Source organism: Pteropus medius, unplaced genomic scaffold (assembly GCF_902729225.1).
Source record: "Pteropus medius unplaced genomic scaffold, Ma_sr-lr_union100, whole genome shotgun sequence".
NCBI classification, from domain to species: Eukaryota; Metazoa; Chordata; class Mammalia; order Chiroptera; family Pteropodidae; genus Pteropus; species Pteropus medius.
In genome coordinates, this window is record NW_024346667.1 from 906,956 (window position 1) to 933,025 (window position 26,070).

The window sequence follows — 26,070 nt, forward strand, 5'->3', positions numbered from 1 at the left end:
ATGGTGAGATTTCATTTTTCTTTTAAATTGGCATTGTATTCCATTTACCTTCTGCACCCATCTTCTATATCCAGCCATAACTCGATGGGTCACACTGAGTTGCTTCCACGTAACTATCTTAACTGTTAGCCATCAATGCTGCAATGAACGAGATTTCCTTTTGGTCATTTTGGATTTTTTTTGGATAGATACCGAGAAGTGGGATGGCTGGGTCATAAGGTAGCTGTATTTAAAATGTTTTGAGGAGCCTCCAGACTGCTTTCCACAGTGGCTGCACCACTTTGCAGTCCCACCGACAGTGATGAGGGTTCTCCCTCCTCCACATGCTCACCAACACCCTTCGTTTGCTGATTTATTGATGGCAGCCATTTCTACAGGTATGAGATGATATTTCATTGTGCATTTCTCTGATGATTAGTGACCTTGAGCATCTTTTCATAAGTCTATTGCCCATCTCTATGTCATCTTTGGAAAAATGTTGATTCAGGTCCTCCGCCCATTTTTTAATTGGATTGTTTGGTTTTTTTTTGGTATGAATTCTTTATATATTTTTAGATATTAACCCCTTATCAGATGTATCACTGGCAAACATCTTCTCCCATTCAGTAGGCTGTCTTTCTGTTTTGTTGATGGTTTCCTTTGCTGTGCCCCAAATTTTTATTTGATATAGTCCCGTTTGTTTATTTTTTCTTTTGCTTGCCTTAACTGAGGAGATAAAGCAAAAACCCACACTTTTAACCAAACTTTTCTGTGGAATACCTGTTGAATTGTGCAGAAATTCTCCTATGAACGCCCATCTCCTTTCCATAGATTAACACTTTCATCTCGAACGCACTAAGTATCGAGCACAGGTAAAGCACTGGGCTGGGGGCTGTGCAGACACGACGAGGAGTAACATCTCTTCCCGCTTCCAAGGAGTCGACACCACCTTTTCCAAGGCTTGCCGTCCCTTCTGCTACTCCTGACGCTCCAGGCAAATAGAAGGCATTTCTTCTATGGGTGACACTAGGACCTTGAACTAGAATTCATTCATTCACTTGACAACACTAATTCTAAGAGGTGAGCCAAGCCTTAAAGCTGGAATAGGACTTAGCCAGGGACAGGAATTCCATGTAGAGAGGCGAGGAGATGGAGAGAGAAGAAATTCCAGCCAGGGGCACGATACAGAAAATCACCAAGGAGAACGTAGAGATTTAGAAGCGGTCTGTGGTTACAGAAGCATAAGGAGAAAGGGTAGGTGGGGGGAGAGGTCAGGGAGGTGACAGCCGAAGTGTTTCAAGTCAGATATTTGCATTCTGTTTACCTCCTCCCCAAACCGTTGGGCCAGACGGCCACATGACCCCATAGAACCCGATCTATGGGCTTAGTCAGCGGTTTAGTAAGCGTAACGGAAGGAGGGAGTTGGGGAGAGAAACGGAGGTGGCGGCACACTCAAGATCTTTCGAGTCCCCAAAGCGGCCATGGTTCCTGACCCTTCTGAGACCCAAATTGTTCAGCCTTCCTAAAAACAGCTGAGCCTGCCAGAATCTTGCCAATAACTGCCCTCCCGACACCTCCTCCCCGCCTTTTCGCCTTAAGTTAGCTTGAAGAGGGTGTTGGCTATTTGCAACCAGGAGTTCTAAGAAAAACCATCATTCCCCTGAGAATGATCACTCTTACTTCCCAAAAATCTGTTTCTTACTAATACCAAGAAGAATGTAATAACAACAAGAACTTTCGTTATGGTCTTTCGTGGGGGGTGCCAAGGCCTGTATTTTAGAATGAAGGAATGGGTTCTAAAAGAATAAATAAAAATAACTTGCCCAAGAATATAATGCAGTAAATGCTGGAGCTAAGACTCAGCCTAGATGATGTATTTTTTTCCATCGTCATTACTTATTCTTTTTAAAAGTTTTAATTAAATTCATTGTGGTGACATTGGTTAATAATCTTACATAAGTTTCGGGTGTGCGACTTTATAATGCATCATCTGTATACTCCATCATTTGCTCACCACCCAAAGTCTAGTCTGCTTTTGTCACCATATATTCGATCCCCTTTACCGTCTTCACAAATGAGGCGACTTCAGTTCAAGGGTCTTGCCACTAACAATGCTGCCACTTCTGAAGTTTTAAAATTCGCATCACCAGTTGGGATCCTCCCCTGGCCTCACAGTCTCTTCATTTCTACACATGAAAACACTGTCTCTGTTCAGGGCATATGTGAAGAGCATAGATATTAGAGTCTGAAGTTCAAAGATCACTATTTCGCTTTCGATTTTGGAACGATTCAAAGTTTACAGAAAAGTGGCAAAGATAGTACAGAGAATTCCCAATACTCGTAGCTGGAACTTCTAATGTTAACTTCTCATGTTACATGGTTTGTCAAAATGAAGAAACCAGGATAACTACATTGCTAAACTCTAGGCTTTATTCAGATTTCACCAGTTTTTCCACTAATGTCTCTTTTCTGTTCCAAGAGCCAACCCAGAACTCCACATTGCATTTAGATGGCCTCAGATTCTAACTTAAAAACACAACCAAACAAAAAATGAGACATTTAAAACAACCCAAGTTAGACCTAAATGTAAAGTGCTAGATTTTCTACTTTTGGACAACCTCGTTTGGAGATTCTCCTTCAGATCACAAATAGCTAAAGATGATTTAGACCCATTAACACCTACATTTATTATCTTTCCTTCTTTCTTCTCCGTGTAACTCGAGTTGGATTGGAAATACATGCATCAATTGTTTTCAGGGAACCAGACCAATTCAAACCGCTTTCTGATGCTGTACCACTCAAAATACTAACACACACACACAAAAAATCTTATTTTTTTTCCTTGTATATTTTCCAGGTTTTTGACAATAAATAATTTTATAATCAGAAAAAAAATGTTTTGTGTACCACACTGTACTTCTAAAAGGAAATAGGATTCTTTTCCTAATATGGATTCTGGTGGGCTCACTCGGACATCTGATGTATACTCCAAGCAGATGCTGGGCTCTGAAGAGGCTGGGGATGCCAGCATGCACTTACTTTTTCCACTCAAAGCTCAGGCCGACTCAGCTTTATAATTTGTACCAACTTGGAGACCTACTTAATTTGATTCTTTAATATCATTAAACCACAGTTCAATTTTTTCTGAAATTATCATGTTTGAAATCGACTGCATTACTGATGTCATTTCTTCGCTCCTTCCCAGTATTTGAAGTGTACAGCTATTCCTTTGTCATGTGATTTTCAGCATCTGCTGTGAAAGTGCATAGTATATATTTCATTGTCCCACTGATGTTTGGCTTGGTCATATAACTTGCTTTGACCAATGAAAAGTGGGTGAAAGTGACATTGTGTTAGTTACAACTTGAGGCTGTAAGAGGATTCATAGATGTCTGCTCGTGCTCTGGCCTCCCGGGACCCACCTAAGATCTTGACTCAGGTTGCCACTGTCCCTTTAGACTGGGCCCCAGAATTCATAATTATAGAGCAGGCTGAAACCTGATTAGAAGCCTCAAGTTCAACCTGAGCCAGCCAAGCCCAATCCAGACGAGCCGGTAAACAGAACTGCATTTGCTGTTGAAAACCACTGAGGTATTGAGGTGTCTTTTATGCAGCAAAGCTGATTAATACACCACTAAAGTGAACTGGACAAAGAAATGAACTTCTCTCAAACAAGCCCTAACAACCTGTTCTGGAATTAGAACAGCCCATCCGAAGCAGATTCAACTTACTTCCAGGCATCAGTTCAAAGTGAGGTCTTCCTTCCTCAGTGGACATAAGGGAAGCCAGTTTTCCTTCGATCATTTCTCCATCGATGAATTTTCCATAAAGTGCGGTCCTCTCGTCTGGGTAGACATAGGCTATCTTCTCTCCAGTCATCTCCCCATCCTCATTTACTTCCCCTACAAGCCTGCCTCCATCCTGGTGGGCGAAACCAAGAACCAGAAAATATTATATATAGTATTTATCTCTACGATATGAGCTTCAAGAAATTTCTCTCGTGCACTCCCATTAACAGCACTAATATGGATTGTAACAGTTTAGGAACTCAGAGGTTTTCACACGAGTGAGAAAAACATGACTTATATCTCCCCATCCAGCCTCGTGCAAATAAACGGCTGGTAGGTACAAGCATGGGGCACAGAAGCCTGATTTAGAGCCAGAGACTCAGCTGCACTTTATAATCCTGGACAAGTTACTGATACTCTATCTTGGTTTGTCACCTACGAAATATGTCATATTTGTAATATTAGTTACAAACATTTCCAGGAAATGTAATTGTGTTACTTTGAGCCAATATCGAATGTGACGAGGATCTGTGGCAAGACAGTCTCACCCACTAGTCATACAGTTTTACTTCTTAATGCCGAATTTTGGATTTCTGGTCTGTTAGGAAAATCTTTAATTCAAACGTACTTAAGAATTAATTTAGCGTACATGAGTCAAGAGAGTTGCCTGCATTTTCTCTAAGAGATAAACAAAAAAGTTTCTGGAAACAGCCTTTCTGAGAATCCTATGCCATCACTTTTTTTAGAGTTAGAAGAAAAAGTGAACAAAGATCAACGCATTTCTACTCCCTTCCCCATCGCTTCTTTCTCCCCACTTTTCTTTATTTACTGCTCCTGCCTGTCTCCTTCCAGGAGAGGAGCCAGCTGTGCTTCCTGTTTAAATCTGTCATTTACTTTGTCCCTAAGGGTCAGTAAATGCTTTAGGGCAGAGGCCGTCATAGAATTCTGGATCCTGGTAAGTGCTAGAGACACAGAAGGGGATCCATAAACACTTTTTGAAGTGAACTGGAGTACCAAAAAAAAAAAAAAAACAAAAACTCATAAATACTCAAAAAATAATATAATCTAGACTGCAAGAAATATTTCTCCCTTCGCCCCTACTCAGGACATCCTTATGGTACAAGTGAAATTCTAAGACCTTCGTGGATTTGATATAACGATAGTGACACCAGAACATCTTCTAATGGCTTGGTTATGTCCCCAACTCAAAGGTTCTGGGAGCAGCTCCTCAAAGTCAGTGATGCAGGATGACTTCTTCGCAATCCCAAATGCTGCTTACTGAGAGCCGGCAGGAATAAATAACATCGGGTACCTGATTTCTACGAAGTTCCTGGAAGTCTAACTGCTCTTTGAAGAAAAAAAAGTTTATAAACTAAAAAACGAATCACAGGACTTCATAGAAAGAAAAATACTTGGAAGACTTTCTCACGGCTAGAAAGTGCATTAGGGATCTATTATTGCTTTCTCCTCCCCGAGTTAATTCTTAATAACCCAGCATAGACGGGGATGAAACTTTCTGCAAGATTTTCCTTCAGGCTTTCAGTGATGATTGAGCTAAAGGGTTTTAGAGTGTTTGTGCTTCTTCCTGCCGAAACTAATATAAGCCATGGACATTGCTATTTATTGTCTTTCTAGCGTCTTACATTTTTTTCCCCTTAAATACTTTAAACTTTTGGTTTTGGGGGGCAAATGAATTTATTTGTCTAGAATGATAAAGCAGAGAGTCTTTTATTTCCAAGAGGGGTTATGAATTTTTTAATTAAAAACTTTATATCACTGCTCTAAAGGAAAAATTTGAAAGAAAGCGTCTTTAGAGTGAGCTTACAAATCCTGCAGAGGGAATCATAAGTTTTTCTCTCTTCGTTCCTGCTTTGACCCCCCTGTCACAAAAACGTCCTCGTCTGCGGTGTCCATGGAGGGTTGGGGAAGAAGCTGCCGCTTTCCCTCCTCTGCCCAGTGGCTCCTTCTCTTGCGAGGAGGTCTCGTTCATTTGGTTAGTGAGAAGGCAGGGTCTGACACCCACTGACACCCATCTTGCCACTGGGTTGCGGTTAACAGGACAAAGGCTGCTGCTCCCGTGTGTCCTGCACGTTTGCTGAATTTTTGCTCACCGTCTCTGGGGGCCTGGGAACTGGCAGTGGCCTCAGGCGCACCTGTCCCCCTGCACACCTGTCCCCCTCTCCACTCCTGTCCTCCCTCAGGCAGGCTCTACGTCCCCAGGGGAAACCTGCAGCTTTCTAGCTGCTCTGTCTGCAGCTGGCCCGTGTGTCCAGAGGAGAAGGGAGTTCACACCACATCTACGATCCGACACCTCCATACTAAAACCGACACCGTGATCCCTGACACCTACTCCCATGTCGTAGTCAGTCGATTCTGAGTCCAGAAAGCAGAGGGATGGGATGAGCCCCTCCACTGCCAAGGGACACCAGAGATAAAGTAAGTATCATCAAACAAGCTCATCTGAAAGCTTGTAACTCTCCAGTGCTTCCTTCCCAGGGCAGACAAGTCTTCTCTCGGATAATGACGAAGGCCAAAGGCTAAAATGTAGCTGCGCAGTTAGGTTTCAAAATGCAACCACACCGAGTAAGGTGGACCCATTCACTTAGTGCACCTTTGATCTCCTCTAGGGACTTAATTGATCACAGTCACAAATACAATGACAGGTAGTGGGAGAATCTGCTAATCCATGTTTTACCTCTTTCCTATGTACAACCCCCCCTGACACACAGTCCCCCTTCGCTGACTTCAGGAATCACTGTTATATCCACAGCAAGACGCTCACCCTGCGTACCCATGACGCAAGGAAAGTTTCAGTCTTCCTAAACCGCTGTCTCCACCACCACGTCTGGGCAGTAACTGAAAGGACTTCTGACCTACTGCAGATCCTGCCGACGGCATGTGTGTATCCTTCAGTCATTATTTTAAAAATGTTTTACAGGGTTCTTTTCTTATGCCCTATCCCTAGAGTAGAACTTATTTTTTAAGAACAACAATATGTAAGTAAATCTGGCTGGGCCTGCTTTTCTTGTTACACGTGTAACAGATACTTTGTTTTTATTACTACTTCTTCATTGCAAGAAGATAGGGTTCAGAGAAAGACAAAATGTATTTTGACTGAAGCTCTGGACAAAATAAAATGTTAGATAAAATATTTTCTAAGGTCTATTTTCTAAAACATTTTCTGGAAACTCACTAACAACAGATGGGATATTTGAAACGCAAACAAAAATTTAGAGCATCGGTTCCCAACCAAGGGTTTTGCCACATCTTTTTGCTCTAGTAAATTTCATGTTATCAAACACTCAAAGGCAAGCTCATTTTAATCACCTCGATTTAAGCAATATAAAGCATAAAGCAACTTATTCAGTAGGATTATTAAGTAACTACCGTGTAGTAAGTCCAGAAAGATGGAGAAGGGCTGGAATAGTTCTTATATATGAGAAACAGAATAAAATTAAATGCGACAATGAAATATTCCTCCATCTCTTTCTATAGGATAGCAAAGTAATATTTTTAAAAGTAATATATTTTTTGTCTTTATTAGTGGTACAATACAACCAATTGGCCTCAACTTGTTTCAAGGATGATTAATCATTCCTTTCTAAACCAACCGAAAAGGAATTCATAGTAGATCGCAGGACCGCCAAGCTCAGTCAGTAGCGAACCACAGTGAGGGGACAGAGCTCATGAACAGTTGGCTTCAGTTCAGCTACTGTGACTCTCGAGTTTCACAGCTTCACGTTTTCTGATGTAGAGAATGCATTTTACTCTTTATGGTGAAGAGTCAAAGCACCGTCACCAAACATTCTACCTTCCGGCACAATGAGCAGTTGCAAGGCTTACTGGGTAATATATCCAGCACACTCCATGCCGAATGTTATCTTTATACTGTCCCTTGAAGATCAGCCTCCCGTCCGTGTCGTACTCCTGGGCGGGACCGTTCAGCTCTCCGTCCACATAGGTGCCCTGGAGCACTCCCCCGTCCTCGTACGTGTAGACGCCCTGGCCCTGCAGCGCGTCGTCCGCGTAGTACCCCTCCAGGGTGCTGTGAGAAAGGGGAGAACACAAGGGCGCTGTCAGACCACGACTGGACCCTCCGGAGGTAAGGATCGCCTCTCTTCAGGGCATCCTCCTGCATTCCCCGAGATTACTAGGAAAAAAAAAAAAATACTGAAATGTGGGTGGGATTAGGAAGAGAGGGAGATTTCATTCCCAGGGTCCTGGTTCCTATTTTCCTCGGCAGGAAGAAATGGATAAGAAAGAAGCCACAGGTGGCAACTTGAGAACAAGGCTCATCTGAGTATGTTTCCGAGACGAGCAGCGACCGCTCCCGATGACAGAGATTCTGGAGTCACGCTTTCCACAGAGAAGCCACGCAAGCATGACGGCCCTCCGGAATCCGCTGGTCCACTCAGGGGTCTTTCGGTTGGTTTGTATATAGTGATCTCTAAAAATACAACTGTGGTTTACCATGTGTAAATGCCTACATATTTGATTTAAATCATAATGCTTTCTTTGTCAGTGACAGGCATAACTGGATACCAGTCAAAAAAAATCCCCTTCCATCTCTTTGGAAGATATCCAGTGATTTATTTGAGTGTGTGCATGCGCGTGTGTGTGTGTACGTGATCATGGAAAATAGAGACGAGTAAGGAAGAATGCAGGCTAAACTTTGCTAATATCATTAGCAGCCTGACAACGTTTGAGACCCACAGCCCGAGCACAGAAGAACACTCGGAGGGGTGCTTGTGGTGAATTTACAAGCATCTCTCTCTCCCCTCACCAAACACTTTCAGAATTTCGATAACATGTTTTCAGAGTTAGCCTCACAAAGGCCACGATGAAACCAACTTTACTGAAAACTCTCTTTATGGACCGAAATTTGGAATGACGGGGAGACCAGGCCAAGTTATTTTTTAAATTTAAAATGTAAGATGTTTAGCAACAAAGACACATTGACGATTTTAACGTGTGCAGGTAGCATTCATTCAATAACTGAATTAACAAACATTTATAGGATGCCTTCTAAGGAGCAAGCATCGTGGGAGGTCCTAGAACGCCAAAAGCAACACCATCAAACAAGAGAGACTGGCAAATGCTTTGTACCAGGGACAGGTGGACTCAAGAGGCCGTGGAGACTGAGGTGGTGGCACCTGACTCTGTCTGGTAAAGTCTTGTGTTGCTTTAACAACTGATAGAATGATCTGTAATTATTAAATGAAAAGGACAGTCTAAATAACGATAGCCTCTGATTACATTGTAATTACACTATTTGTAGTCTCCCAAGGAGACAAATAGTTCCCTTTCTCTTTTGTTTGTACTATCAGTGACAAATAGGCTTATTTTAAAGTGCACTTGAGCAGAACGCTTGCCAAAATAATCAAAATTCTAAATCAGTGAGGTTGGAATTAATGAGATTTGACAGTCATTAGACTCCCACAATTAAAAAAAAGCAGACTTGGTGAAGGATAACTAATCAACTGACATAATAATGCAATAAGTAGTCCAAAACACTATTTATCTTCAGTTTTAGGATTGCCAGAGAAAAATGCAGGGTGCCCAGTGAAGTCTGAATTTCAGATAAAAAACAAATAAATTTTTAGTATAAATATGTCCCATATATTGAATGGGAAATAGTTAAACCAAAATATTTTTCATCGTTTATCTGTAATACCATCTTCAGTATGGCCTTGGATATTTATTTGCTAATAAATAAACCTGGTGACAGCACTGACTGGATTCTCAGCAGCATTCAAAACTGAATTGCATGTTGGGTAGAATGATCCCCGGATGGATTGGTCTGCCAATGTTTCCCAAGGATATGATCAAATCTACAAGGCGTGGCTCTTGAGAATTAAGCAATAATACAAACTTGCATATATTCCTCCCCCCAGCCATGTCCAGGACCTTGTCCCATCCCCCCTTTGCCATGGAGCCTGTCCTCATTAGCATCATAATACTAAGAACCAACTGCTCTTTCCTTTTAGCCCAACAGATATAAGATACCCACATTCAAATTCTTAAGGCGCTGCAGAGTGAAACGTAACTGAATTATTTTCAGCACTTGCCTGGGTGCTGAAAGTCTTGGCAAATTTTTATGGTGGCTTGGATGGGATCTGATGACAAAAGGGGCATGTTATCACAGAGGGTTGGTTCTCTAGAGCCATAAAAAAAAAAAAAAGTGGCTTTGAAATACTCTTTCATGGGGAAAATAAAATAAAAGCTTCTCAGTCTGGTGGTAAAGGTGCTACCTTTCTTTCCAACTTTTCCTCCTCCAGAGGAGGTCAGCGAGCCAGGGCCTGCTGCCTGTTTTGTAAATAGAGTTTTCCTGGAACACAGCCACACGCATTCCTTCCTGTACCCTCTACGGCTGCTTTCACATTACAACAGCAGAGTTGAAGAGTTGCAACAGAGACTGTATGTGGCCCAAAAGCCTAAAATATGTACTGCCTCACCCTCTGCAGAAAAACTTTGCTGATTCCTGCTCTAGAATCCTCTGCTCACGTTAGCTTATTCACGGGCCCCGAGCACACCGCCATATATCTTAGCTTCCATCGACATTTTCCTGGCTCCTCTCCTTAAAACATACGTAACCAAACTTTTAAAATCCCTGAGAACACATTCAGAAAACATTTATGGGTCACACTCTCTTTTACCTCGACTGACGCATCTGTATTCTGTTCAAGTATTACTGTATTTTTAAAATTCTCTTTAATATCTGAATACACAAAAGTGGTCTTAGGACACATTGGCAGCTTCGGCTTCTCCTTCACAGTTTTGGGGTCTAGAAGGTTTTGAACTTTCTACCGCATAGGACATAAACTCCGTTCCCTTCCCCTAAGGAGTTCCCTTCCTGTCTCAGGCAGTAAAACAATATAAGAACCAAGAAGGAAATTTAAAATGAATCATAATTCTGCTTTAAATTCTCATCTCTAACCAAATTAAACCATGACTTCTAGTCATGAATTGAAACATTCTTTTAGGAATCATTTTATATGACAATATATATTATCTCTTAAAATATTGAAAACTAAGTAAAGAAGAAGAACATCAACAACGAACCCAAACCATCTGCTATCCAACGAGAAGCTTCGACGTCTTCCAAGGTGTGATCAGCCGCCGAACGGCACACTGCCATGCTTCTGTGTGATACGTGCTGTGTGTCTATAAGGTGTTTTGCCCTTTAATAGACAACCTATGAGTCTGTAGGCTCTGATTCTTAGAAAGGCTCAAGATGACAGTTAAAATATTTGAGAAGCACTTAGTGAAATTGAGTTTTGCTCTCTGAAAACAAACCCTAAGAAAACTCTGCTAGCCATCGTTATCAACTAATAACAGTAACGATAATAATGAAAGATAATAACGATAATTCGTCCTGGACCTTGGGGGCATTATGCTAAGTAAAATAATTCGGACAGAAAAAGACAAACATTGTATGTCCTCAGTTACATGTGGAATCTAAAAAAGCCCAACTCACAGAGATAGAAGAAAGGAGGTTGCCAGGGGATGGGGAGCGGGGGAAATGGGGAGATATTGGTCAAAGGGCACAAACTCCCAGCTGGAAGGTGAGTAAGTCTTGGGGAGCCAATGCACCATATGGTGGCTACAGGTAACAATACTCTATCATATACCTGAAACTTGTTAAGGGAGTAGATCTTAAATGTTATCACCACACACACACGAAGGGTAATGATGTGAGGTAATAATTTCTCAATAGGTACGTGTTTCAAATCATCACACTGTATGCCTTAAACTCGCGTAGGTTGTATCTCAATTATATCTCAACAACGGAAAAAATGCAGATACAGAGTAATAGAAAAAAAACCCAGGCTTTTCTGTGAGCGCCTACTAGGTGGCCTCCACTCTACAAGGTCTTTGCAGATTTTCCCATCCAATCTTCCCAACGCTGAGAAGTAGGCATAATTATCTCCACTTTACAAACGAGAAAGAGGACTCGCCAGAACAGGGCCCCTGTGAGTTGTTCCCTCAGGAAAAACTTCCATCCGACTGCCAAACTCCTACCAAGGTGTTCAAGCTCCTACAATAAAGTAACTGAATTCACCCCAGGACTCCTTTGAACTTCTCCCAATTATAGCTGATGAGTGACCTCAGGCAAAGTTAAAGTATGGAAGAAAGACCGTCAGAATCAGAGGCATTTCCTTGCTTCTGGTGAGAGGAGGGTAGTAGATGGAGAAGAGGGTGGCTCTGCCCTTGAACTGACCTTGGCTTGGATCTCAGCTCCAACCTTTACTAACTAGGGCAATTTGGGGAAGTTACCTAACCTCTGTGCCTTGTCTCTTCGTATGTAGCGCAGGATTATAAAACCGACTTCACAGATTGTTATGGAGACAACCTCTCCGGTGTCGAACGAATGAGGAGGATTAAAGTTATCCATTTCTTTTCCACTCTCTTTCTTCTTGTATGTCACGAAAATATTTGCCTTAGTCAGAACTGTTCATTAGAATACAGAGGAATATATTTATTGAGCCTGGTTCCAACAAAAGCTGGATGACTGTCAGGGACAGAGAAGGGACTTTATTTTGCCTCACGTGGGAGGTTGGAATACATGACTTCAGAAGTCCGTTCAAACTCTAAGTTCTTTGAAATTGCGACCAAGCACTTTCTGAAAAGCAAACACAAGAATCCTGCACGGACCTGTCACCTGGAACACACCAGCCTTCAGTGGCTCATCAGATGGGCAGCTTCGCTTGGGTGATTTGGCCAATGATAAACTATGAGGAGCCCGCTCAGCCAGACACATTCACATAGCAAATCGACACGAGAAAATGCCACAGGCACAAGAGAGTGAAGTCATGGAGCAGTAAATAATACTTTGGAATCTCACTGGCTCACGAGGAGAGCGACAACTACACAAACAAGTAAAACTGAAAGAATTAACTCATCTCTATCTCAGAATCAAGCTAAAAACCACACGGTCCCCTAATATGACACAGCCTAAAGGCAATCTGCATTGAAATACCCCTTCTCTGGAACCATTCTAAGATTTTAAGAAGTCCTGCTAAATTGTATTTCTATCCATAAATTTTGGTTGAAATGAGATGAGAACAGTTAAGGGAAAAATATATTATCATAAACATGTAGGATCAAGGATGTGTCTATCAAAGTATTTTGCATACTAAATATTTCATGACACTCCACAGTGCTCCAGCGAATCCACCCCAGAGCCCAGTCAGCAAAGCCCATGCTCCCTTTCTCCTCACTGCATAAATGCCCCTAACTCAGGACCAAAGTAGATGTTACTCCCAATAACCTAATCTTAGGACAATTTTCTTCTTTCCTTTAAAAAGAGGGAAACATGGAAAACAATAACTGCTTGAAAAGACAATTTTCAAATTAAGGGTCAGTTTGCGCATTCATTCTTCCCTCATTTATGCGATAACTTAGCCGGAAAAAGACGAGTGGTCTGACTTCAGGTGTCTGACTAAATAAGCTGGCTGTATAACTCGGCTCTTCTGTTTTATGTTCTGTCATATAATAAAGGAAAAACTAAGTGTTGATTAAGATCTCAAAACCAGCAAACTGTCTTCCGAAATTGAGACAGTAGTACAAAAGTAAACGATTAAATTTACCTTTTAAAATTTAGCTATTTAAACTTAGTTTAGAGATTTAGGAATGCATAGCTTGTTCGTTATTTTGCCCTGAATATATTTAATTAAGATGTTCAAATGCTTTGTCAACAGTGGTGAGAGGGTCGGTATTTTGAAGCGAACATGTAGCTCAGTTTTGGCACCCTGGTTCAGAAGCTCGGTTTAGTCCATCAACACTCTGTGTATCAGGTCTGTGTAGCAGTCAGGTAAACTCTGCGACGTGGGGTGAAGTTCAAAACAAAAGAGAGCACGTTCATTTTTTGCATTTCTGTATTTCATGAAGATTTTTTATTCTGTCAAGCCCCTGGCCACATATGCGATTGAAAAATAAAATAAAAGATTCTGCTTCTATCTAGAAATTGGGTTAAAAAAAATTAATAGGGCTATTTTCCTGGTGAGCTGAAGACTGAAAATCCTTATTCAAGTGTATCATAATCTTTGTTAAGGGAAAAATGGATTGTAGAATTTTCTTGCTATAAATTCATACTTGTTTGAAACCTTCCCATAAATCACATACCAGTTAACGGCATAGATCATGGTGACGGTTTCACAGACATATATTATACCCAGATTTACCAAGTTGTATACATTCAATGTGTACAGCTTTTTGGATGTGAACCATACCTCAATAAAGTGGTTTAAAAAAAATCACACGTGTGGGTTCAGGTTTTATATAAGACTAGAACGTATCCCATCTGTATCTTCTGTCTCTAGACTTTGTGATTTTGCAAACACAGGGTCCCACAACTGCAAACAAAGCCTTTGAGAGGAATGTAAGCCAGCACGACAGGTTTGGACAACTTTTTAAAACTCTCATAGAAACTTTTTGTTTCCTCGCTTTTTATTTCAAAATCTTGATTTCAGCCTTTTTAGGGGATTTTTTTTTTTTTTTTAAACCAAAGCCTCTTGACTGGCAGGAAAGGTGTAGGGTCCTCACTTTATTTCACCTAACACATCAGACCCTAAAAATTGGGAATGGCGATAGGGAGAAAAAATAATAGACAAATGTAAATTAGGGTGCTGCTTCACGTAGAGAAAACTGGCTTCTCCCGGACCGAATCCTGCATCCCCCTTAGAAAGACCGAATCAAAAGCACGACCGTTTTTCCAGTCATCAGATTCTCGCTAATTTTTGCAGAGACTCCTTTTAAGAGATGTCTCATAACTTGATCAGTACGGGGCTTCAGAAGGAAGGTGACGGGAACCTGCGCCCACCCCACTTCATCTCGCGTCACAGAAGCAACGATACCGACTCTCTTCCCTGGAGGCATCAGGCCTCAGCTACCTGAAGAAAGCTAACAACGGCGACCTCGCGGGGCCTCACTGACGCCACTGCGCTTGGACGCCACTATTTGACATAAGTCTCTGCAGGGTTTTGAGCGGTTGCTATGAAAACGAGTGAACTGGTACCTCAAAAAGAAAAAACAATCAACAAATTTCTTTCCCACAGGTAGTTATTGGCTTCATGTTTCAGCCTGGCCTAGTGCTTCCGCTTTTTCATGTCTTGACACACGTGCAAATTATTGCAACCGTGTGACACACTGGGGTGACTGGATGAAGCTGTTTGGAGCCAGAAGTGATTAGCTTGACAGAGGAAGGGAGGTTTTCGGACGTGTCCGGCCCTCACGCGTACCTGCCTCATTCTTGGCACGTGGTTCAGAAGCTCCGTCCAGCCCATCAACACTCGGTGTTTCAGGGTGTGAAGCAAGCAAGGAACCAGCAATGAATTCACCCAAACCTGCTGGACTGTTTTCCTGGAGTCAGTCAACGACTTGCTCTGATCGTCAAACTGCTAGACTTAAAGCGTGACGCGTGCGCGCGCGTGTGTGTGTCTGCGTGTGTCTGTGTGTGTTCTGGGTGAATCCTACTCTCAGCTCCCACACTCATTCATCACGAATTTTTTTAAAATGTCAAATGAAGGGAAAGTGCTGCGAAGCACAGGAGAGGAGACAGACAAGGCTCTACCCTTGCGGAACCCTCTGTTCTGTAAGGGAAATGACACATTTACATAAACGATATTTGTTCGATGAATAAAAGAATAATTGCAGCACGAGGTAAAAATGGCCACTTTCCAGAAGAGAGCAATACATTCGTGGCTATGGGAACAGGAAAAGAGTCCCCCTGGACAGGTAAAGGGACCGTGCGAGAAGGAAGCGCTGGTATCAGATCTCGAAGGGGTCCTCTGTGGAATTCAGGTATCCAGCAGGCATTCAAAGCAGGGCAAAAAAAAGGGGGTTGGAATATCTGATCATTCAAAATGTACAGTTTATAAGCAAAGCTCTGCTATAAAAAAAAGTGGGGTGTGGGGTTGGGGGCAATGGGAAAGAGAAAGTTAGAATGAATAATTAAAAGGAAATTTTACAAAAGCTCTGTGATGGGTTGATTCCTTTCCTCACCCCTCCTGATATTGATGATTTGACAGCCTGAGAAACTGTTAATATTTTTTAAAACGACCTACTCCTTCTATAGAAAAGGGATTCTGGGTCACAAGCCAGTCCCTGATTGCCACCCTTCAACTGCCAGCTTAGACATTTCTTTTCCCAAAGGAATTCCAAAGTTTAAGATGTTTCAGATTATTACCAAGGCAAGGAGCTTTAGCTAAACCCCTATCTGTATTACCCAACCAAGTGGTCTGGAAGAGCTGGCCCTTCCGTGACTCTGATTCCTCTAAATGCTTGACAATGCCTCATGGCCACGCTTCATTTCTGAAGGTGACAGGGTTTCAAAGTCATTGGAAAGCTGAGCCCACGCAGAGAGAAAAGTCTTACAGTCATTCCAGGGATCGCGGTTAAGGAGGTGAAGGAGCTTCTGCCCCACAGCAGCCTCATACAGGAGGGGAAAGCAAAGTAACAGGAACACTGCTGGGGAAAATATTTTAACCAGAGGTAGAACATAGAAGACACTAGGGCCGACATCAGCCGTAAGGCATCACACAAGAAGTTCAGCTGTCTCAAGACAAGCACAGACAACACCGTGAGGCCGCGGCTGTTCACCTCCTGTGTCTACCCGGACCGTGACGATGTGGCTTTGCAGAACTTGGCTAAATGTTCTCCTGACCGATCTCATGAGGAGAGGGAACGCGCTGGGAAACTGATGAAGCCGCAGAACCAGCGAGGTGGCTGATCTTCCTTCCAGGAGCAAGAAACCAGCCCGTGAGGACTGACTGGGCAGATGGCGATGGAGGGTGCAGTACACTTGGAAAAAAGTGTGAGTTGGTCACAACCGGAACTGCACAAACCAGCCCCTGATACAGACGACCCTACGGTGTGATTTCATGGAGACCCATTATCTGAATGAGCAGGTGAAATCCATCAAAGAAGTGGGTGACCACCCAACCAAATTGTGCCAGACGGGGGCCATGAACCTGGCCCGGCAGAGCATCTCTTTGACAAGCACGCCCTAGGAGGCAGGGACAACCGAGCTAAGCCTTAGGCTGGCTTCCTCGTAACCATGGGGATGACTTTTCTGGTCCCCATAGGTAAGAATGCGTGCATGTCGGAGTTTCTTTTACGTTTTCTATAAGTTGTACCAAAACATCCACTAAAATTCTTTCATTTATATCATTCCTTCAAATAAAGGAATTTGGTACCTCCCCCTCCCCAACAAAACAAAACAAAACAAAACAAAACAAAACAAAACAAAACAAAAACAAAACAAAACTGCGAGTGCTACCTGCCATCAAAGAAGAAGAACTTCCCCCGTCCGTTCTTTTCTCCGTGAACAAAGTTCCCCTCAAACCTGTCCGTGGACGAGTAGGTGACTGAGCAGAACCCGTGTGGCAATCCGTCGTCATCCAGGTGCCCTGGAGAAAGGGAACCACAAGGCAAACCTTAACATCTTCAACGCTCACCCCCTGAGCAGCCACAGGGGTCCCCTTCCCCTGCCCAGCGAATGCAACGGCTTTCCAGCTCCCCGCATGGGGAGTGTGTCGCCCCAACTGTTCTGTACACTTTATGAACGGACGGACGGGTCCACGACAGAGAGACTCAGACACATTTCAGAATCTGAACCAAAAATAAGCTTGCGTTTTACTGGGGACTGAGAGTTCTTATCAGTAATAACATCTGCAGTGCCTGTTTGAATTTACCAAGTACTTCCCCACGTGGTACTTCTTACATTTGGAATTAAGGCCCCCAAACTCATGCTTAACAGAAATGTAGTTGAGATAGCACCATTTTATGGTCTATTGTCAGATATACTGTCTTTGCAAAAAGTCATCCAATTCTAGAATAAATATACAAATAATTTTACGTATCATTATATAGTGTGGCGTGGAAGACAGCTAGCCAGGTGACTTCTGAAATCTCCACTGCTATTTGTTAGATTCAAACAAGGGGCATAGCCATGTCTCCACAACTGCCCTAATATTTAAACACCTCATTGTGCTAACACATGAACTCGGAGTCCTTCTAAGCTTGAATTTAAGCTTGACTCTGAACTTACTGCTTTATTTTACAAAATCTTCCAGCTTTGAACATTCAGTAATAACCTTGTCATATACCCTTGACCACTGTCATGTACCCTCGACCACGAGGGTTTGTGCTTCAAGTGTATCTAGAAGCGTCCACATGGCCATTTAAACAATGCTTCTGAAGCATCGAGCAGCAGTTATTACACTGTGATCTTTAAGTTGCTGTTTCTGCCTGGGTCCCTAGACTGGTGTATTACAACATTTATGTTTACAGTCAGTGTTTAGGTTTTTTATCATTATCTACATATTTCACAAAACCCAGCAGTCACCTCAGTGGTGTCTCCCCAGACATTCTTGCGAGCTGATTTTGCAGAGCTGGGTGAGACTGAAGGCAGTAGTTAATCTGCTGGCTTTTTCCTGGGTTAAGGACCTGGGTCATGGATGAAAACACCATGGGCAATGCAATGACATTAAACACTTAAATGTGGCTTCCAGATGGCTCGCAGACATAAAAGAAAACACAAATTGTATCACCACCATGAACTCTTTAGTCTCCTAAAATGATTTCTTCTGAAGGGATAAAAGAATATCATTCCTTGGGAGAGATGATAAGTAAATACTCTTAGAGAGGACAGAGAAGCTCTTTATTTTTTATTGTATTATTACATAAGCATAAAATAACAACAGATACACTGTTTTGCTACACCTGACTGTGTAGAATGAGTTACCTAGAATATATTACAATAAAACATGGCTACTTAAATAAATCACAGCTGGCATAGTTCTTTTCCTCTTAACATAATTTTTTTCTACCGAGGGCCAGAAAATTAATGGTCAAGAGGGAAACAGGCCATGACTGCTTTCTTCTCTTTTGAAAACAAACTGTATGTGACATAATTCAATGACATTTGAGTCATATGAAATAATTTGGACAATTATTTTCTAAGTATCTACTGATGACATTTCTCTCATTAAAAGAAATTAAATTTACTTTTTTCTTTTCATAAAAAAAATCACTCAGTATAAAGCTAAAAGCTTTCTTTTATGAAATGTTGTCGGGATCAAATTAAATGTATCCATTAACATGCTATGAATTTAGCATTTCACTTTTGATTTAGGTATAAATATCAGAATAATCATTTTAGCCTCATATTGAAGTATTTACTAATTCATTGAAAATGCTTTCCCCGTAGAAAACAGTTCACATATTTCAGACTTTAGAAAGTTAATGTTTGATGAAATGTGTTATTCTACTTTAGATCAAGGGAAATATGATGATAACCATGAACACGAAGTGGGGAAAACCCCAGTGTAAATTCACATCCACCTTCCCCCGGTCACTGCGGTCCTGTCCTATTTCTGAATAAGACACTGCAGGTGCACCCTCAGCAATGACATTCAGATGTTCGAGAAAATTGAAAGTTCCATATAACACACTAAAAGCACTCGAGGGACAGTGCTGACTCCAAGTGAGATGAAAGCAAAAATATCACTCTTGCCCCGTGAAGGATACTTGTTTCAACGCCTTTTTCATGAGGCCAGTGCGGGGAGGGAGCCCATCCCCTTCTCAGTCTCCTGGAAGAGGGAGGAACAGAGAAGAGCTGCTGACTGATGCCGATGGCCGTGTCTCCGGCGACGTCAGAAGGAGGTGTGTGGATGCGTGGCTCTTCCCTGCCATCGTAAAGGTGTTCGGTTCTTTGTTGTGAGCAAGTCCGAGTCTACCTCTCTCAGACCAACGCGGGACCCCTTGTTGGCCTGTTTGCTGTGTTCTTCCAAAAGGAAGACAATGTGATCGATTAACAGGACCGGTGAACAGTTCAAGGCTGCCACTCTGACTGTTTAACAGCCAAGAGCGGTTGTCCCCTTAGGAGACGCTTCTATGTAAAACGACCCAAACAGGAAAACGACAAAGAGACTTTCCAAAGGAAAAGAAGTAGGGAAGAGAAGAGCCTGGGCTGCTGTGGCCTCCCATCTCCTTCGACATTTGTGCTAGACGAGTTTCTGGTCCGACTCTTGTTCAAATGCCATCTGGACAATGGAGCATGCCACATCTGTCTTGTCGGTCTTAGTCAATGTAATGGAGAGGACATTGATATACAGAGAAGGAAAAGTTTGTCTATCTACTATGCATCTGGCACTGGGTTACATGTCCTTTTCTCTAAATTAAACTTCACAGCAATCTCCTAAGGGCCAATCCTACAGGCAAGGGAGTCGGTGCTACATGTCTTGCAGGAAACGCCACGGCTCTGAACGTGCTTCCGAATGCTGAAAGTCTGGCCCCAAGTCTTTCCATTCCTTTTCTCTCTAGATGGGCAAACCAGCAGAAATCCCTTTCTTCCCTGCTGATGGTGGGCTCAGGTACCTCTAACCAGGTAGGTGTGCACAGGCCCCAGGTAGAAAAGTGCAAGAGGTTTCGTAGCGAAGACAGTCCTCGTAGAAGCACCAGCATTTCAACAGCATATCCTGGTTACAAATTCCCATCCCTTCCGAGTGTTACCTAACTCAAGGAGAAACACGAGTCCTCCTTACTGCCAGCGAGGTCAATTTGTAAAATGCACCATCAGCCAACAGCCACCCGGGCCAAACATCAAAGAAAACTCACTGGAATGACAGCTCTGTGTTGACACTGCCATCCCAGGTCACGTGATGTCTATCTGTCTGCAGCATGATTGCAAATATTTATACAAGTTAGAGAAAAGGGGAAAAAAATGTAGCAGTCGCGCAAGTCTACTTTTTCACTTTGTTCTAAAGATCACTCTGTACTGAATGGTTAGAAAGTGACATTTTTCCCTCGGGTTACCGCTGAGTTTTTTCTGTAACCTGTTGAGGCCCAGGCCTGTCTCTGTGCACCTGGGCAAGGCGAATTCCCTCCGGATCAGACACCTGGCTGCTTACTGCCTCAGGCTTGCTCACAGGAGATCTGAGTGTGTGTGTGTGGGTGTGTGTGTGTGTGTGTTTCCTTCAGAACAGGAGACTCTTACACGCATTGTTGGTTTTGTAGAATAGAACTGCTTTAAAAAAGTAATAATAATAAGAGGCAAGCTTATTTTATTTAGTGCAAGGAACACGCCCCCATGATAATGCATTTACACTGGTTGTTAAAAACATAATTTGATTTCTTGAGAGTAATTCTTTATAAGAGCTCAATTATTAGCTGTGAGGGTCATAATTTTAAGGTGTGGCCACGAGATGACGGTGCTGCCGGTATACTTCGCATGCATTTTCCCTAAGTACAGAGCAGGATCAGGCTTATTAGAGACAAGCAGGATAAGATAGGAGGGAGACGGTGAAAATATTCTTGATATTTTGAGGGGCTTAGGGAAGTGGAACACTGAGATGCTTGTTTTCATTCTGGTTCCTTAGCTCTGGGGCTTTTCTTATTTCTCCTTTTTTGAGTATTCTTCCCGAGGGTCTCCTGTATGTTTCCAGGCCTTTCCATATTTTTCCTACCCTCATGAGTGCACATCAGGACTGTTGCAAAGAGCCTTCTAGGTGATGGTCTCCCCTGCTCACCACTGCCCAGAGCAGAGCTCTGATGCTGTCATTCCCAGCTCTAGAGCCCCCCAAGTCTTCCCATGGCTTCCAGCACACAGTCCCTGTCTTTGGCCTATGACACAGCCACCTGTTCCTGTTTCAGCCTCCACTTTTCTCCTTCTGGGCCCTCTGTTACAACAGAACCAAATGATTCACCTCGGAACGTGCCTGCGTAACTCCATACTTCTGTGTCTTTACTCACAAAGTTGCCCTGTCAACTGCACTTGACTCCATATCACCTCTTCTGGGAACTCTTTTCCTATCTCCTTCTCCTGGCTGGAAGTAATTTTTACTTCCTCTCAACCACTGTAATTAATCTGTTTACATATGATATATTAATTTGAAATTATATTGGAGACCACATTGTAGTCATCTTTCTATCTGTAGATCGACAAAGACATAGATCTAGTAATAAATATTTCTGTTTCCGAAGCTAAGCATCACTTCTCACTGAACCAATGAGCCTCAAAGAGTTTTTTAAAACACAACAGGAGCTCAGGTGATGTTTCAGGCCTCTGAGGCCCGAGGCTGGCAGTCTTTCCCGAAGGAGCTCAGCCCTTGTGCACACAGACGCTCCCTCCACCCAGCTCCCCTTGGGGATTCATCCAGCCCGGGATTAGAACTTCACCAGGGCTCCGGTTTCGCCCTGACACAGAACCAAAATGTATATGAGGTGACAAAAGGCATTTCAACTCGAGTCCTGAACACACTCGTTGCTTCCCCAGAGTAAATTTCTTAGGAGGAAAAAAGGAAAAAAAAAAAAAGAATGTCTCTTGCTGAGGCTGTAAGTTAAATTCTTTTCCCCCAAATATATTTTTTGAAAGTCACTGAACTCCATCAGAACCAATCTCTAAAGAGTTACCACTGATAAAGAGCGATACTGACATGATGTTTAACTGTTGCTTCCAGGCTCAGTTACCAAGTAGTTCATATATTTGATGACTCATTAAAAATCAAAAATCAGAAAAATGTACGGAGACTGCCGGGTATGGTAGAGTTGGAGCTCTGGAGGCCCAAGCCTGTCTCCAACCCCATCGAGTATCCTTAGATAAATTCTTAACTTCTCTGTGCCTTAATTTCCTCCTCTGTAAAATTAGGATAATATTAATATCCACCTCCTAAGACTGAGTGGATAATGTGTGTGTGAAACATTCAGCACAGAGCCTGCACAAAATAAGAACTAAACAATAACAACAACAACAACAACAATAATAATAATAGCAAACACAATGAAACTACTGAGAACAGAGGCTTTGTTTACAGAGAGAGGTAGGTTAGTTGGCACTTAAATACCAGACTAGCTTTACACCAGTCCTGCATGCATGTGTTATATGTTAAGTAAAGGCTATTACAGATGGCACTAAAAAGGCCAAGAATGGCTGGAGAAAAGCCCACTGGGACAGTTTACCGCATGCATACTCACATACTCTAGGTGCTGCTCAAGTTTGAGCCTTCGATGTTCCTAAGGACTTTTAAAGATTCTGTGTTATTCTAATTGTTTATGCTTAGGTACAACTGAGTGATCATGTGTCCTGGGTGCTCAAGGCTTAAGCCAGTTGCCCCAGCATAAACATTTACATATAAAAGATTCAGGTTTATAATATTATAATTTTTCTGCATAAACTACAAAGTGATCACCCCCCTAAAAGCCTAGTCCCTATCTATCACTGTGCAATTGATCTCCATCGCTCCCCACCCCCTTTCCCTCTGGTAACCACCGATCTGTTCTCTGTATCTATGAGTTTGTTTTTGTTTTATTAGTATAAGTATTATAGTGACCTCATTGTCGAGCATATTCTGATTTTGGACAACAAAGTATATGGTCACCCTATATAACAGAACTTTGCTTGTTTATATAAAAAACAGTCTTTGTTTCTATCGATTGGACAAGTTCAAAAACAACATTGATACATTTCTACAGTTGCTTGTTTACATTCTGAAAAGAGCCTGGTAACCATGGACAACTGGGCCTTATATTGCCAGACAGCCTCAAAGGGGGAAGTAGTTTAATCTACCGAACACTGTGCACCATCAAGAGTTTGCATTCAAATTTTACAAGCACAAGTAAAAGTAAACTTTGAAGGATGAGAGCAAGCCCTGACAATCTGAGAAGAGCATTTCTGTTTTCATTTATCTTTCACAATGTGAAGGCACGAGAAGTCAATAACTTAAATTTTAAAAAGACTTCTAAAGGATAGACTCAATATCTTTAGGCCCCAGGAAACTCCCCCAAATCGGCTTACTTATGAGAGGTAAATAGTTTGGTGAGTTCACAACATTGTGAAATTAAAACAACAGCAAAAACTCTTTGAAGATGGATTAAAAAAAAGTTTTAATAGATATATTATAATGGATACCTTTTAGAGAATTCAGAAATATTATTCCACTTAATCTCATCCTAAGCCCTCTAGAGCACTGCAAAAGGAGTCAATTAGGTTTTATGAAAACATAAAATTTCTCCCAATGTAGCAATAACTACGTATGCTTATGCATTTGTACGGTGTTGCCACCTTGTTTCTCTTTACCATTTATTTATAAGAACTTGTTTTTACACATGAGAGAGAAACCAGATTCAACCAAAAGCTAAAAATTGTTTACTTAGACGCGCAATTGAAAATATTCTGGAATAACACCACACTACATTGCAAAACATCACGACGCACTGTCTGGGTGAAATAAAATAAATAAATACGCTGAAAAGTATTCTCCAGTATTCGCTGTTACAAAATCATCTCGTGATACAAACAACGAGATTGTATAACGTCCCTACCTCGCTTTTTAGAACTAGCCAAAAGGTGGAGAAACTCAGCAAAACAAAGTGGCGAGAAAAGTCGGGGGGAGGGGCGCTAGAGGAGAAGGGGCGGAGAAACACGACACCGAGGCGGTGATATCACCCGCAGCCAACGGCACGGAATTCAGAAAGTTAAGTGTCACCCAGCAATTTCGGTCGGGCTCGCGGCGCGCCTGCACAGCGTGGCGGCGGCGGCACCCGGCTGGGAAGCAGGGAGGGGGAGGGGGCGGTGCGGCTGAGGTCGCTCGGGGACAGCGGAGGGGAGGGCCACCCGCTCGCGGTCGGCGCGCGTTCAAGCCCCGGGTCGGGCGCACCGTCCCTTGCCCTGCGATGATTTCATGCTTTCGGAGGAGCGGCCGCCCGCGCCGCGGCTGCCACGTGCCAGGTTGGGCCCCGTGCGCCGCGCCGGGGGGACCCCGCCCGGCCGCGGCCGCGGTCACCGCGGGTCGCCGGGGCGAGCGGAAGGAAAGGGCTGGCGGCCGGAGAGGCGCGCGGGGCTGGCGAAGCCGTGCGGGGGCACCGCTCCGCGGAGACCGCGGGTCTCGGGGGGCCGTCCTCCTGCGCACCCCCACCTTCCACCCGCGTCAGGGCGAAGGCCAGAGCGCGCGGCAGGTTTCGCAACTCCGAGGACGGGATGCGGGCTGCGGCCGGCGGGGTGGAGCGGCGGTGCCCCCCGCGGCCCGGCCTGCGCCCCCGCGCGCAGCGCGCGCTCCCGGCGGCGTGGCGGTGCCTGTTGGGCCCCGGCCGGAGCCGCGCGGCCGGCCGCCCGCCTCGGGGCCAGTGGCGGCCGCGGGGCCCGGCGCCGCGCCGGTCGCAGCCCGCCACTCCTTGCGCGCCCCGAGCCTTCGGCGCCTCCTCCCCGGCCCCCCGAGAAAGGCTTGTACCTTCCACCGCCTCCTCCACCATCTCGTCGTCGCTATCCATGGCGGCGGGGGACCCTGTCCAGCTCGGGGCCGCGCGGCTGCCTCGCGTCGCTCCGGGTGCTCCGGAGGCTGGGCGAGCGCTGGGGCTGAGCCCGGCGAGTTTGGAGGAGGAGGAGGAAGAGGAGGAGCAGTCGGGGCTGGCTCGCACTGCCTCCCCCTGCAGCCCTGGCAATGCCTCGGCCTTCAGCGGCGGCTGCCGCAGCCGTCCCCCCGCCCTTCGCCCACTTGCCCCTCGCCCGCGGGGCTCCGGGGTGCCGCCGAGGCCGCCGCCGCCGCAACTTTCTCCTGTAATACCCCCTCTTTGTTAGCGAGCAGCTGATCCGCTGACATCACCCGGAGCCGGTGCGCTCCCTCCCTCGCTGATTGACAGTTCCCTGTCCCTTCCCAGAAGTGAGGCTCCTTCACACGAAAGGCGCTCCGGGTCCGCGCGGCCTCTGCGCTCCAGCCCGCGAGCCCCGGGGCCCAGCGGGGTCCTGCTTGGCTTTTCGGCGGCTCCGTGCGCTCCGAGCGCTCCACGCGGTCCTGGGCGCGGCGGGCGTCCCTCCCGCACCTGGGACCGCCGGCTCCCCGTCCTCAGGGTGCCCCGCACTCCCGGCCCCCGGCTGCGCCGGGGCAACTTGGAAGTCGGCCGTGCGGGGCCCGCCAGCCCCCCTCGGGGCAGCTCCCGAAAAGCAAGTGACGCTCAGACAGCCTTCCTAACGCTCCGGCGCCTCAACTTCCTCTCGCCCACGTCCCCACTTCACCCCGTTTGCCACCCGGAGCTGCACGAGTGCGGCACGCACGGGAGCGCAGGTGTCTCCGTGTCGCCGCATCACATCCGCGAGCAGGTTTCCCAGACTCCAAGGGACTGCGGCTCCCACCCCAGGGCGCCGCGTCCCCGCCCTCCTCGGGACCTCCGGGCGTCTCGGTGATTCAGAAATTCAGCAAGTCCGAGCGGCCGCGGGCTCTTTATCAGGCAGGAGACCGGCCGCACGGGAGGCCCGCAGGTTCCTCCCAGCCGTGCGGTCATGGAAAAGGAGCCACCGAGTGGAGCTGGC

At 44.5% G+C, this 26,070-nt stretch overlaps 1 protein-coding gene across 1 annotated transcript in view; it reads right to left on the bottom strand.

The window, feature by feature from the left end:
- SETD7 (SET domain containing 7, histone lysine methyltransferase) overlaps positions 1–25,300 on the bottom strand; it is a 37,573-nt gene extending 12,273 nt beyond the window's left edge. Inside the window, exons 1-4 of the mRNA XM_039875808.1 lie at positions 24,995–25,300; positions 17,047–17,176; positions 7,611–7,812; positions 3,711–3,900 (exon numbers count right to left, since the gene is read on the bottom strand). Of these exons, the coding sequence (XP_039731742.1) occupies positions 3,711–3,900; positions 7,611–7,812; positions 17,047–17,176; positions 24,995–25,034 (562 nt within the window). The 5' untranslated portion in view covers positions 25,035–25,300. The remainder of the gene's footprint in view (positions 1–3,710; positions 3,901–7,610; positions 7,813–17,046; positions 17,177–24,994) is intronic.
- Positions 25,301–26,070: the final 770 nt, after the last annotated feature.